The sequence below is a fragment of the Bidens hawaiensis genome, unplaced genomic scaffold (assembly GCF_021521415.1).
Source record: "Bidens hawaiensis isolate Kalapana, Puna unplaced genomic scaffold, B.hawaiensis_p1.1 tig00032019_1, whole genome shotgun sequence".
Classification (NCBI taxonomy): Eukaryota; Viridiplantae; Streptophyta; class Magnoliopsida; order Asterales; family Asteraceae; genus Bidens; species Bidens hawaiensis.
Window position 1 is genome coordinate 160,366 of NW_027495408.1, and position 14,523 is coordinate 174,888.

Sequence of the window (14,523 nt, forward strand, 5' to 3'; positions counted from 1 at the left end):
TGTAAGGCCCCGATCCTGGAACCCTACTTTAGCATTGGATTTACTCATAAACATAGTTTTAAAATAAGAGTTCATTAAAACTTTTCTCGGAATCATTAAAACTTCATGCATTACATTACACATCATCGAATATTGTCTTAACAAAAGTACACTTGTCTTAAAACATATCATATTAATTCATGACATTCCTTTCCAAGATGCCAGTCTTCCAGTCCCTGCCACGTGCCATCCTCAAGCCAACTCCTTCAATCTATTTACCTACGTGCATACTAAATGTCAGCTATGCTGAGTGAGTTATAGTTAAGCAGGTAACATACATCTCATTCTCATTCTTACACACACACACACACACACATATATATCCAAAGACACATATTACATTCGCTCTTACGTTCTTACTTCCATACATTCATACTTCTACGTTTTAAAGAGCCTTTCGCCCTATAACCTTCGCAGATATTATTAGGGTATGCAACCCTTTCATTCTTTGCCTATATTATTAGGGTAGGCAACCCTTTATTCTTCGCCTATATTATTAGGGTAGGCAACCCTTTATTCTTCAACTCTACATATCATACATACCATTCATACACTACACATATCGTACATACCTTTCTTTCATTAGCTATATATGTTCTCATATACCTCTTCACCCATACGTTTAACTCTTTCTACACTAATTAGGTATATTTATAAACATTCATACGGCATACACTTACCACTTAAGGTAAGTGTATTAACTAATCACATTGATTATGCACACAACCCCAAAACATAACACAGAAATGGGGCTAGAAACTCACCTGGGTCCTGTTTCTCGCGGAGTTAAGTGTGATGCCCTTCCTTATCTGTGCACGGCTAACTGTGTAATAAGGCACGGGTATCAATTATCCATTTCAACTACTTCTTACATCTAGGTGAATGAAACCCTCAACTAACAGGGGTCCAGGGCAGCGCCCCTTGTAGTGGGGTCTAGGGTGGCAGCCCCTAGCAGGGTCCAAGGGGCAGAGCCCCTGGCTGGGGTTGAGCTGCCAGGTCAGCTCGGAAAAATTTTATTTTCACTAACAGTCTTTTAACAAAAATGCTTCAGAAAGTGAATCGGGCCATGTTTTTCATCAATTAAAAAAAACAATTTCGCATGAAAATTTCGCTTCGCATGGAACTTTTTTGCTTCGCATGGAACTATCTCGCTTCGCATGACTGTGCGATGCGAAATTACCTTTTTCGCTTCGCATGGTCATGCGATGTGACATAACCTTTTTCGCTTCGCATGGCTTATGCGATGCGAAATTTTTCTTTTTCTTTGTTTTTACCATTTTATGGCCATTTCACTCCATGACTCTCCCTTAGGACCCAATTTAACCCTTTCCAAGGGTTTTGGGTTGTATCAACTTTGTATACTTACGTTTTATAAGGCCCGAACATCGCATTTTTACCATATAACACTCTCGTGGGGTTATAACTTATCAAGTTCATGATTAATATTGACGGAGAATCATTTTCTTATAATTATTTTAGCTTAAAACGGGTTATAAATGGGGTTTCGATATTGCCGGCGCCGCCACCGGCGGGTGGCCGGAAAAACGAACAAGGAAGGGGGGGGGGGCTGGGTAGGGTTTAAGTTTTATATTTAATTAATATAATTTAATTTAAAAGTTCCATTTTGCACCCTGAAGTTTAATAAACCTTTTAAATGGAAAATAAATCTCTTTTAAGTTAATATAAGTTTTCGAAGTTTACACTTTTGGCTTTAAACTATATTACCGAATTATATAACATTTTGTTTTGGATTGATTACGCGTTAGAGCGGGTTATCGATAAGCCTCGAGTAATAAATGAACGAACGTTTGAACATAAATGTCGGGAATACTTTATTAATAATCATGACAAAATAACCAAACGACCCAACGGGTCGGGTTTACAAATACAAATACGAATAGAAAATTGACGAATGTCACATTTTACATTTTTCGTTTTTTAATATTTATTTTTTGGATTTTAATTTTCTTTATTGTAAGAAAATTAATAATATACTTAGGGTTTGATGATGAAAGGGTTTCATAAATAAATGATATGTTATAACCCGTTTAAAAGCTATCTGGATTAGGTGACCCATGACCCGCTTATGTCTTTTACTATAAAATTGTTTATTAATTATAAATAATATCTTTTTCTTTTTAAATTGGATATTAAATTTTAGTATATCCCTATTTTATAGGATTTTTATATCAAATAATTGGTAAGATTAATTTTTAATTTAATGAGATGTTATGACCCGTTAAAGAGCTATCTGGTTTTAGTAAGACACATACCCATGAATTTGGGTTAAATCTATGAGAGTCCTCCATTTAAAAATCAAGCAATCTGGTGGCTTTTATAAAAGGGGGGGCGCGACCATATCGCGACACGTAAGATTTTACTCCATTTAAAAATCAAGCAATCTGATGGCTTTTATAAAAGGGGGGAGCGACCACATCGCGACACGTAGGATTTTAGGGGTTTTGTTTATATATATTATAGATAGATTATAGATAAGAAAATGTAAGTCCGATATTTCTATTATTTCTTGTTTTGATATTATTGTTGTTGTTATAGTAATTATAATCATATCATCTAAGTGTTTACACATTTTTCTTTACTTGGTTTTTTAACAACTAAATTTTTTATATACGGTAAGGATTGAACCCACAACCTTCTATTTTACACCCTAACCACCCCATATTAAAAGGAAATAGTTTCTGAAAAACAAAAACATATTTTATCTTTGTATTTTAATACTTTATTTATTTATACTAATAATAGAAGAGTAACGGGTCGGGCTGACCTTTTCACCAGATACAATCTCTTAATAGTGGTTTGAAATAAAAGTGACTAAATAAACTAAGTTATATATCTGTAAAAAATGGCTAAAAACATACGCATAAACTTTCGTCACAACGCGTCGCTATATATCGTTAATTTTAATAAAACTTGAGAAATAATTCTTTGCAAGTTATTAACTTAATTAACTCAAAACTGCATATGTACCCTGGTCAGTCAACGCCCATATGTATATGCATTTTTTATTTTTTTTACCGTCCATATTTATATTATATATTTTTAAACTGCTAGACCTAAACCTCTTTATAAGAGGATTAGGCGTGATTTGCTAGACCTAAATCTCTTCGATGACGTGGTTGAGGATAGGAATTCTTAGAAACATAAAATTAAGGTTAAGGACTTTTAGGGAGAAAGTAATACCTTAGGGGCTTATTGTTACCTGATTTTTGGTCACATGTCATTATGTTATTTTCTTTTCATATATTATGTAGTTTCTTTTTTTTTTTGGTATTTTATTCTTTATTATTTCAGCATATTTATATATTATTATTACTAAGTGTTATTATTAATTATATTGCTGTTGAACTTTGATGTCGTTTTATATTCTCTCACACATATGATTTTTAGAGTTAAGAGTCTCTCTGAAAGCTATCTCTCTATTCTATTGGATAGAGGTACGGTCTACCTACATCCCACCCTCCCCAAACCTTACTTATAGCTTTGCTATTGATGATGGAATTTTTCACTGTGCATGATTGATTTATATATTGTTAAACTGCAACTAAAAATATGTACACTTCAACAATATAGCTGAGAGAAATTATTCATCAAAACAACTATCTAAAGAGTGGCGACCAAAATTGAAATGCATACATTTATCTCATGCAGTATAAAAAGCGCAATAAAAGATATATTTTACATCCGAAATTCGAGTTGCACCAAAAAATTTATAAAAATGGAGTCTCTATTGATATAATCAATAAATATGAAAGTGAATATAATTTTCCTTTATATTATCTATACATAATAACTCACATCTTATCATAAAAGCACGTTTCCAGAATCTATCTTACTAACTCTTACTAACTATTTAATTTAATATTCTTTTATTCATTCCGTTTAATGCGGGTCTCTAACAAAGTATATAATATGTCCGAAAAATAATCTAGCCTTACATAAATTGAGGTTTTACAACTTCAAAGCATGCAGATATGTTTTAAATGAGTTTAGACCAGTTTAACTTTAATCGTTTCTAATCTGCTTATCTTATACCACTACTAATCTGGGAGGGGCCCTAGTAAGACTAGAAAGTGTCTATTTATTATGTCTGTTAAGTTATTACAAACTGAACAACACTAGACAACAAACAATTTCAACGGGAAATAAGAATCACAGGCGGCTGGCTCGGGTCATCTTGGAAACAGGCTTGAAACTGGCAATACCGGTTATCTCCCTACCAGTGACCAAGGTGTTGATGTCATACGTTCCTTCGTAAGTGTAGATCGGCTCCAAATCATTAAAAGCCTGCCACCAAAATATAATTACAGAATATATATTATTATACTTTGAAAGTTAGAATATATATTTTGTTATACATACATATATATATATAATTAAATATCCAGCATATATAATAATTAAATATTTACTACACGACAAACGAGACGAGTTAAAAATTATTAACATATGGAGCTCGAGCTTCAGACATAGAGCTCGAAACAAGTCAAGCTCAAGCTTATAGGTCGGTTAGGCACGTACACGTGTTCCATTGATATTAGCCTACTGCCTATATATAAATAACGGATGTATACACAAAATAATTCAACATTTAATAATTAAACGGGTTGAGCCTGAACAGAGCTTGAAAAAATATTAACGAATCAAGCTCGAGCTTTAGACATATATCTCAAAACAAGAACGAGAGAGAGAGAGAGAGGGAGGGGGGGGGGGGAAGGGGGGGATGATACCTTCGCGACAAGAAAATCGGACAATATCCCATTCCCACCAAGTAACTCACGGCCGAGTGCAACCGTCTCCCTAGCCCTCAATGTGATCCATGACTACATATTCAATTAAAAAAAAACACTTCTTAACTCTTAAGTAAAACACTACCAACCAACAGCATGCATGTAACAAGTGATATCACTTTGATCAACATTATTATATAAAAAACTAAAAAAGGAAAAGAAAAATGAGACCTTGCCCAAGCTGGCCTGACCCGGAGTCATTTTACCACTCTCATATAACTTGCAAAGGCGCCAACCCATGAGAAACATGGCCTGCACATTCGACAACATTTGTACAAGCTTCTGCTGGTTTATTTGGAATGCTGCCAAAGGGGCCCCAAACTGCTTTCTCTCTTGCAAGTATCTAGAACCAATTATCTTTATAAGATTTCATAAAAGGGTTATAAATTATAATAAGAGTTGGTTACAAAAACGGTCCCTGTGGTTTGGGGAAACTAATAGGTTTGGCTGTTTGGGTACTAAGTTTGAAAAGTTGCATGTTTGGGTTTTATGATTTACTTTTATAAGCCTATGTGTTGTACATGCCCTACTACACCATTCGCAACATCAACGCCACCTCAGCATCTCCTCCACCATTCAACCCACTCAGTGACTCAACCTATGTTATACCCACCATTCTCTATTCCTCCTTTTTTAATAATGAGTTAGTTAAAAAAAAAGAATGAAAGAATAAAGAGTTAAAAAGAAAAAAAAAACAAAGATAAAAATGATGGAGACTTGCTAGTGTGATGGAAACCACACAGGCCACACCATGCATGAAATGGTGGAGGAAGGCGCGGGGCTCCAAAGGGCCATTTGAGACCATTCTGTGCCACATCAGCACCATTCTTCACCACCACACGGGGATACTGCATAGCGTAACAAGTTTGGGTATTAACACTTTAAAATTTTATTTTTAATTCTTACATATCAGGGGCATTTTGGTCAATTAAATAGATTTTGGATGTCAATACCTATGACACATGTCGTAGACACCCATTGCGATGCCAATAGGTTGCCAGGCAACCATAACACGGGAAACAGCAAGCACCTGAAGTCATGTAGGGGTAATTTCAGTAACTAAACGAATTATTAAAAAAATGCCATAGATTGAATTTCTAGCACCAAACAAGAGAATAATAATAATAATATTGTACCTTGCTAGTATCTTGAAAGGAGTTGACTCCAGGTAACCGGTCTTCATCAGGGACAAAAACTTTTTGTAAAAGAATATCACCGTTTTGAACCATTCTAAGCCCGATTTTGTTTTCTATTTTGGTAGCTTGTAACCCGGGCACATTCTTCTTTACAATGAATCTGCAACAAATAAGGAAGCATTTGACAATACCTAAAGCCCAAAATAAAGATTGGTATAACAGGCGGGTCAGGTCGAAATGAGTTCAGGTCAAACCGGGTTCGGACCAAAAGCCCCAAAACCACAATTAAACTGAAGCAGATATTTACTGTCTGAATTGAGAACCCTTTCTGATTTTCCACAAAAAAAATGCATGTCATAAAAAGTAGAAGAAAATAAAACACATTATTTTAGCAGTGTGCATGAAACCAATATAACTGAGCCGTATCCAGAATAACCGAACCCAATAAAAACCAACGGTTTGGTTTTAAGTTTTTCAAAAACCGCTTTTTTGGTTCGGTTTTGGTCTTGCTATCAACCAAAACCGATAAAACCGAACTGAACTGCAAATTCCGGGACCCAATAAAAACCAACGATTTGATTTCAAGTCTTAAAAATTGATTTTCTGCTACGGTTTCTGTCTTGCTATCAACCAAAGCCGAAATAACCAAATCATGCCGATTGGAAACGAAACGAACCGAACCGAAAAAACCGATTTTAAGTATTTTATAAGAAATTAATAAACTGTGTGGCACAATAACTTTAGTTCCAAATATGTAGCAAAAATTAATCATTGAATAACAAAAAATTAGGCACAAATACATTATTTTGGGCGATTTTTTTGTCCCAAAGTTTTAGGCCCAAATCCATTATTTTGGGATATTTTTTGGCCAAAAATTTTAGAGCCCAAATGGCAAAACCAAATCGAACCCACCACAAAAATCGAAAACCGATAAAACCGAAACCAAAACTTAATGGCTTTCAAAAAATTCAAAACCGAATTTTTGGTTTTTTGGTTCGGTTCGAGCCCAAAATCGACCCATGCATACACCTACATGAACTTTTGGTTTGGTTCGAGCCCAAAACCGCCCATGCACACACCCACATTATTTTCTTACCCATTTATCTGATTTGTTTCTTTGTTTTTAGCAAAAATGACTAAAACATCTGCAAAGGTACTGTTTCCGATCCACCGTTTTTGGCCTTCGATAACCCAACCTCCTTCCACCTGATATTTCAAAATCATCATAAGATACAAGAAAATAATTTTCAACAAATAATGTTTTCTTCTCGAAAGAAAAAAGAAATATGACAAATGTAACCTTTGTTGCAGTTGTTCTAAGGCCACTTGCATCACTTCCATAGTCAGGTTCAGTCAAACCCTAATGCAAAACAAAATTAGAAAAAGATAACAGCACATAAAATGATGCACCTCAAAATAAGAGATTAATCTCACTCACCCAACATGCTATTGTGTCAAGTTTAGCCAATGAAGGCAAATACTTCTGCTTTTGTAATTCCGACCCGCACAGAGCTGTTCTTGACAGAAGAACAAATTAGGCGTTGCCGATTCTAATTTATTAAAACAAATTGAATATTTTAATATTAGAAAAAAGATCTTTACATATAGTGAGCATCGCCAAAGAAGAATGCACTAAAATGAAAGTAGAGCAACTTGCATCAACTCTAGCTATTTCGGCTGTAGCTAAAGCGTTTGCTGTGACAGATAGACCCGGACATCCATAACCCTGAAAAATAAAATTATTGAAAAACAAGGCCACACGGTTGACATAAATGATTATTAATTAATACACCTTGATAGTTCCACCAGCAATATTCAGAGCACCGAGCTTTGGAACAATTTCAAATGGAAATTCAGCTTTCTCCCAGTACTGCATTGACTCGTTAAAATTGAACATTAGATAGAAGTATACACAAGCGCACATAAACTTCATAATAGCTATTAATATGATATATTAGAGGTGGTAACTAATAATTTTGACTCGTTAATCTACGAATGGGCCAATTTGAATTCTTCTTTTATTATTTACAAGTCATGTATGTAACATATAATTAAAAAGATAAAAGGAAGCGGATCAAACAGGTCGAAAGTAGGCTAGTAAATGAACTGCACGTTCAGTGAACAAAAGTGAAAGTTCCTTTATGTTCATTTAATAGATAATCAAACGAGCATGAACAAAAAATTTTGTTCATTTAGTTAAACGAACGAACAAGAACACATGTCTCACTCGTTCACTTATGTTCGTGAACATTCGTTTTATGTTCACTGATTGAAGTTCATTTATGTACATTAGTTTATGTTTGTTTAAGTTTGTTCGTTAACATATTCATCTAAGATGATTTTGGTTCATTACAACTTCATCTGGTTTTAATAACTTTATAAGGCCAGCACATTGTTCTTCACATAACTTTTGGTTTTCGCTTGGTTATCTTCGTTCATCTATGTTCAGATATGTCCATGTGAACTGTTCATTTATATTGTTAATGAATGAACATAAACAAACAAGGACATAATCATTTTCTTGGCAAACGAACACAAACAAGAAAAACTTGTTCGTGTCCGATCGTTTGTTGGGTTAAAGCTAAAGAAACGAACACAATCACTTGTTATTTCAATTAAAAAAAATACGGAAGTACCTTGGCCATTATTGGAGCAACATCTGTTTCAACACACTCTCTTACTTTGAGTCTTAGAGCTTGTTCTTCAGGGGTCAATAAGTCAGCAAACTGATAGTAATCCGAGGCTGCGTTTGATCAAAAGACACAAGTGTTGTATTATACAGTTAGTTGATTTATAAAAAGTATCATGTATGTATGTATGTATACTGACCGCAAGGTGGAAAGATTGAAGCGGGTGTGGCTTGGGGAAAGGCTTTGGAGATATCGAGTGCAGGATGATCAAAATACCAGGTCTTTGAATCCTTCTTCTTCTTCTTCTGTCCATCTGTCATAACAAACATGCTAATTGAGTGCAATTTCCGGTCAATTATCAATAATTAGGGTTTCGTGACTGATTTGAGCATCGCAGTTACAAACAAAACAACTCAGGCTCCTACTGAATTTGATCTCGCTAACCATTAACAAAAAGAAATAAGGATAATCAAATGGATATAAACAAACATGCAAGTAAAAATTGAGTGCAGCACATAAAGAAGTAGAATGAAACCTTGAGGTTTAGTTGATAACGCAGGCATGCTGATAGGAGGATCTTTGAATGAATGAATGAATGAATGAGAGAGAGAGAGTGTTTTCAATTTGATCTTTGGGGATTTGGGGATGGGGGGTGATCAGGACCTGCAGCTATTCAGTTGAATTGATTTGTTTATGTTTATATATAATATAATAATAGTAAGAAGAAAATGTGGGGAGTTTTCTCTTAAATTCTAATCTCCTGATTTATTCATTCTAGTTATTTATGGGTTACGAGACAAATCTATTTTGTTAATTGGGTTATAATATATTAGCTTTTAAACCCGTGTATTATATAGGATTTATCAAACGATAAAAATAAATAAGATTCGTTATTTCAATTATGATTCTCAAAATACTTATAAATTAATTTAATGTATACTTATAGGAAAAACAAGCGGGTTAACGAAAATTACTAAAATAGCATGGTTTTAGAAACGCCGGGTGTGAATTTGCAAGAAATTTAAAAAGTATGCTAAAGTTGCATAGTTGTTCAAACTTTATGTATGAAAATGACACTATATTATAAATCCACACTATGTTATAACCCGATTGACAAAATGATTTTGACCCATGACCCATGAATAACTAGAATGAATGAGATGAGAGACTGGAAATTAGAAGAAATCTAGGCTTGACACCTAAGCTTCAACATTTTCTTTTATTAGTATTGTCAGATAAGATTGTGGATTTTGTTCATTATTAAATTGTCATTTTTATACACAAGATTTGACCATCTACACAAATTTAGTACCCTTTGCAAATTTCTTGCAAATCAATACTTCAAAATCATGTTATTTTAGTACTTTTTGTTAACTTCGTTTGTTTTTTACATTAAGTCACCTAGTCAGTGATAAAATAGTGATTTTTTTTATTTCGCAAAACAATAAATGAGTCGAAATACTTTTTTAACAAAACTACACAAACCGAACAACTTAAAAAAACGAACCGAATTACTTTTTTAACAAAAGTAAATGATCAGAACCAGTTTTTTTTTAATAAAAATAAATGAACCGAACTACTTTTTCTAACAAATATATAAATCAAACCACAATTTTTAACAAAAATAAATGAACCGAACTATTTTTAAAAATAGCCTTTTTTTTAGCAAAAATAAACGAATGAAACCACTTTTAGTACCACGCATTATTCTGGGTTTTGAACAGGGCATTAACCAGTTTTTTTTGATTCAAGCTATAAATATGCATATTCCAGGTAAACAAACGACAACGAAACCGCATCGGACAGAGGCGGATCAACTATGTGCACCTTAAAACAGGTGATAAGCATCATAGGTTTATGCAACTTACAAAAGATAAGTAGTCATAGGTTTATGCTACTGGTTTCATAAATACAAAAGATTGGTATGCCGGCCTCTATTAGCTCCACAATTACTAAAGAATAGCATTGCTTTTTCTAAATGCTACTTACCATAAGACCACCTTAAATTGTTGGTTTTTGTTAGTTCAAACCAACCTAAACTATTAGAGTGGTTGGTTCAAACCACAATCCAAGTTTTGAGGTTTGAAAAATCAAACCATCAAAAACCCCCTAATGTGGGTCCCACACATCTTTCACCACACACACGCATATATATATATATATTTATAAAATATATTAAAATATTATACATATACATATTTTCATATTTATTTAAAAAATGATGTATTTTTTTGTCTGCTTATTTTTTATGTAACGGCTAGTTTAACGGTTAAATTATTTAACGGCTAGTTTTTTAAAAACACCTAGTTTTTTAACGATTTTATTATCTATTTTACAACGCTTAATTCGAATAAAAAAACATGACAAGAAGTACTAGAAAAAAACACGTTACAAGAAGTTCTAGAAAAAGGTTACAAGAAGTCCTACACATTACAAAGAATCCTAGAAAAAAAAACGTTACAAGAAGTCCTAGCAAAAAAAAAAAAAACACACTGTTACAAGAAGTCATACTCATCCAACCCGTGTTTCGCCATTAATTTAAATAAAAATTATAAAATTAAATATTTAATAGTATTGTAAAATTCTTATTTAAAATAAATATAAAAGTAAGTGATGATGTGGAAATATAAAGATGGTTTAAGAAGGTGTATTGTTGGAGTAAAAATGTGGTTTTTAAAAAAGCTGATGTGACAGTGATATGACTGGTTTGAACAAAAAACTGTTGGAAATGGTCTAACATCCCCATTAGGCGGTTATAAAAGAGGAATATATTCTTGTTTAGCCTGCATGCAATGATTTACTATTCTTGCTGGTTTTTATGATGCAAGCACGTAACAAATTTCACCCGCACAAAGACATCTGAAATTAAAAACATCCAATATGTTACGACCTGGGCCAGCCCAATCCAGTATGAGTGTAAGGAAGGCCCATGCGTGAACACATGAAACCCGCAAGTTATGCCTATTAAGCTGCAAGTTTTAGCTTGCAATTTCCCATTTTATTTCCACGTTTTGAAGCGGTCCCATAACTACATTTAGATAGTGTAGCGCATGTTTTCCATGAAATAAGGGACGTGGGTGTTTAGCCTAGTCTCCTGCATGTTTAAATTGTTTGTTTCTTTTTATTATTGGAATATATCAGAAAATTTTTTCTCAAAAAAAAATCTCTTGTTTCTCTCTAAATTCTCTAGAGTGTTGCCTACTAAAACAAGACCCTATCATCTTGATGCTTTCATTCTTGTCTCTTCCTTCCGCTATGCGGTCACACAAAGATTCCTCTACCACTGATGACCTCCCACCTTCCGTCACCGACCAACTTGCTCAGTTGATAGCTGTCGCTACTGCAGCTTCCACATCCCAAACCCATACCACCAATCAATTATCCGCCCAGTTAGACGCCCTGATTAAAGCTATCGAAAACATTAACACTAAACTCGATGCCTAATCTGCAACCACGGCTCGCCTCATTAACGCCATCATCGAACTCTCAGATTCCCTTAACACTGAGACTATCTTCAATGAACGCCCTCGCCCACAACTTGATCATCAAGAACTACCAGCCAGCAACTTCACCCGTCACCCGTATCACCCAAAAATCACCCTTCCTTTGTTTAATGACTCCAACCCTCTCGGGTGGATTTTCCAAGCAAACAACTATTTTAAATATTACAACGTTCCTCCCGGGGAACGTCTCTCCTTAATTGCATCCACTTCATCGGTGATGCACTTTCGTAGTACCAACATCGTGCTAATAACGATCTTTTAGGTGCCTGGACGAATTTTAAACACGAGGTTGAACTCCGTTTTGGTCTTTCGATCTATCAGAACCATGAAGCTACCCTTTTCAAACTTCAGCAAACTTCTTCCGTTGCCGAATATCAAACTTAATTCGAGAGGATTATTAGCCGAATAACTGGTTTATTCCCACAAACCCTACTAAATTGCTTTTTCTCAGGCCTTAAACCGGACATACGAGCTGAACTAGTAGTCCTTAAGCCCACCACACTGCACGATGCAGCTGGAATTGCCAGGCGTTTGGAAGATAAATTACACCTACAGCCCTACAAACCTAAAATCTTTTATCCTTACAAACCCCTCGTCCCGTGACCACCTCCCCAACTACACCTACCTTGCCATATTCCAAACCCCACACCAAAACTAACTCCAATAGATAAGCCTTCCACATCCTCTAACCCTCCACTTTTACCTACACCACCGAAACTACTCCCGTTCAAATTTATCACCGAAAGTGAACCGACAACGACGCAAATAAGGCTTCTGTTTTTGATGCACCGGAATATATTTTCCAGGCGATAAATGCTCTCCTCCATAATTTCTTCTAATTGTGGACAACGATGATCCTAGCATGCAAGAATCACCAACGTTTAACACAAGTGACAAAATTCCACCACCTGAATTCATGTACTTATCCGACGTGGCATTCTTCGGTATGCCGTCCCTCCAAACCCTCTGTGTTATGGGATACATTCATGGCAAACAAGTCACCGTATTGATTAATTTTGGTAGTACCCATAACATTATCCAGCCACGCATCGCCACCAATCTTCATCTTCCAACCAAACAACTAAAACCCTTTCTCTATCATGGTTGGAAATGGCCAATTTATTTACTGTGAAGGTTATTGTCCAGATATTCAATTGCAACTTAAAGAATCGAATTTTTGATTCCCTTTTTATGTGTTCCCGGTAGAAGGTGCGAATGATGTGTTGGGTATCTCATGGTTGGGAACCCTAAGCACCATGACAGCCAACTTCTCCATCCCGGAAATTTCCAACCGACGGGGTCATCACTACCATCCGTGGAGAACCACAAGGCCGACAGGTTTCACCAAGTTCCATGTTTGCCTTGATTAATCATGATGTTGTATCTTCACTCCATACCTTGACCTTCGATTACACCTACAATTCAACCACCTCCCCAATAGCTTCATCTTACTTAGATCCACAAATTACCCGCCTTTTGCAAATCTTCAAAGCTTTGTTTGAGATTCCTCATTCCTTACCACCAACTAGGTCACATGACCATCACATACCCTTGATCAATGATAACAAACCCGCTAACGTCAAGCCCTATCGATACCCTTATTTTCAAAAGCAGATCATGAAAAAATTAATTGGCAAAATGTTATAGGATGGTGTTATTTGTCCAAGTCAATGTCCATTCTCCTCACCCGTCCTACCGGTTAAAGAAAAAGATGGGACGTGGCATTTTTGTGTAGACTACCGAGCACTCAATGCGATAACAATCAATGAACTTTTAGATGAATTACATGTGGCTACCATCTTTTCCAAAATTGATCACTCCGGTTACCATCAAATTCGTGTAGCATAACATGACATACATAAGACAACTTCTCAAACAACCGACGGTCATTATGAATTTTTAGTCATGCTGTTTGGTGTCATGAATGCTCCGTCAACGTTTCAATCGGTCATGAATGACCTTTTTTGTTCCGTCCTTCACCGCTTTATATTGGTGTTTTTCGACGATATCTTAATTTATAGTAAAACAAAGGAGGAACATTATTCTCACTTAAGGTATGTCTTTGACACATTGCTTCAATATCAGTTCCATGCAAAAGCTTCTAAATGTGTGTTTGCAGTTTCCAAAATCTCATTCATGGGCCATCGGATATCTTTTACGGGGGTAGCTCCGGAACTGGATAAGATTGATTCAATTTAATAGTGGCCAACCCCAAGTTCATTTACTACTCTTCATGCTTTTTTGGGATTTACCGGTTACGATCGCCGCCTCGTTCCACTCTATGCAAAGATTGCCACACCTCTAACAGACCTCCTAAAACAAAATGAGTTTAAATAAACTGAAGAGGCTGAAAAAGCCTTTACAACTTTGAAGGTCTCACATGAAAGATTTAGTAACCTTAGCCCTA

At 35.2% G+C, this 14,523-nt stretch overlaps 1 protein-coding gene across 1 annotated transcript; it reads right to left on the minus strand.

Moving 5' to 3' along the window:
- Positions 1–4,172: 4,172 nt before the first annotated feature.
- LOC143582824 (acyl-coenzyme A oxidase 4, peroxisomal-like) lies at positions 4,173–9,176 on the minus strand. The gene is made up of 13 exons (XM_077065309.1): positions 9,155–9,176; positions 8,813–8,920; positions 8,620–8,726; positions 7,776–7,853; positions 7,586–7,709; positions 7,422–7,495; positions 7,284–7,343; positions 7,080–7,189; positions 5,984–6,143; positions 5,801–5,877; positions 5,019–5,190; positions 4,788–4,880; positions 4,173–4,344 (listed from the first exon to the last, which is right to left on the minus strand). The coding sequence occupies exons 1-13, from the start codon at positions 9,174–9,176 to the stop codon at positions 4,210–4,212; spliced, it is 1,320 nt and encodes a 439-aa protein (XP_076921424.1). The 3' UTR covers positions 4,173–4,209.
- Positions 9,177–14,523: the final 5,347 nt, after the last annotated feature.

What these genes read in the sequence shown, in the direction of transcription:
- LOC143582824 (XM_077065309.1), bottom strand. Translation starts at nt 9,176, where the DNA reads ATGCCTGCGTTATCAACTAAAC. An exon ending in TTGCTGGTGGAACTATCAAG is followed by an intron (nt 7,710 to 7,775) that starts GTGTATTAATTA and finishes TTTATTTTTCAG; the next exon opens with GGTTATGGATGTCCGGGTCT. An exon ending in CCGATTTTCTTGTCGCGAAG is followed by an intron (nt 4,345 to 4,787) that starts GTATCATCCCCC and finishes TTTTGGTGGCAG; the next exon opens with GCTTTTAATGATTTGGAGCC.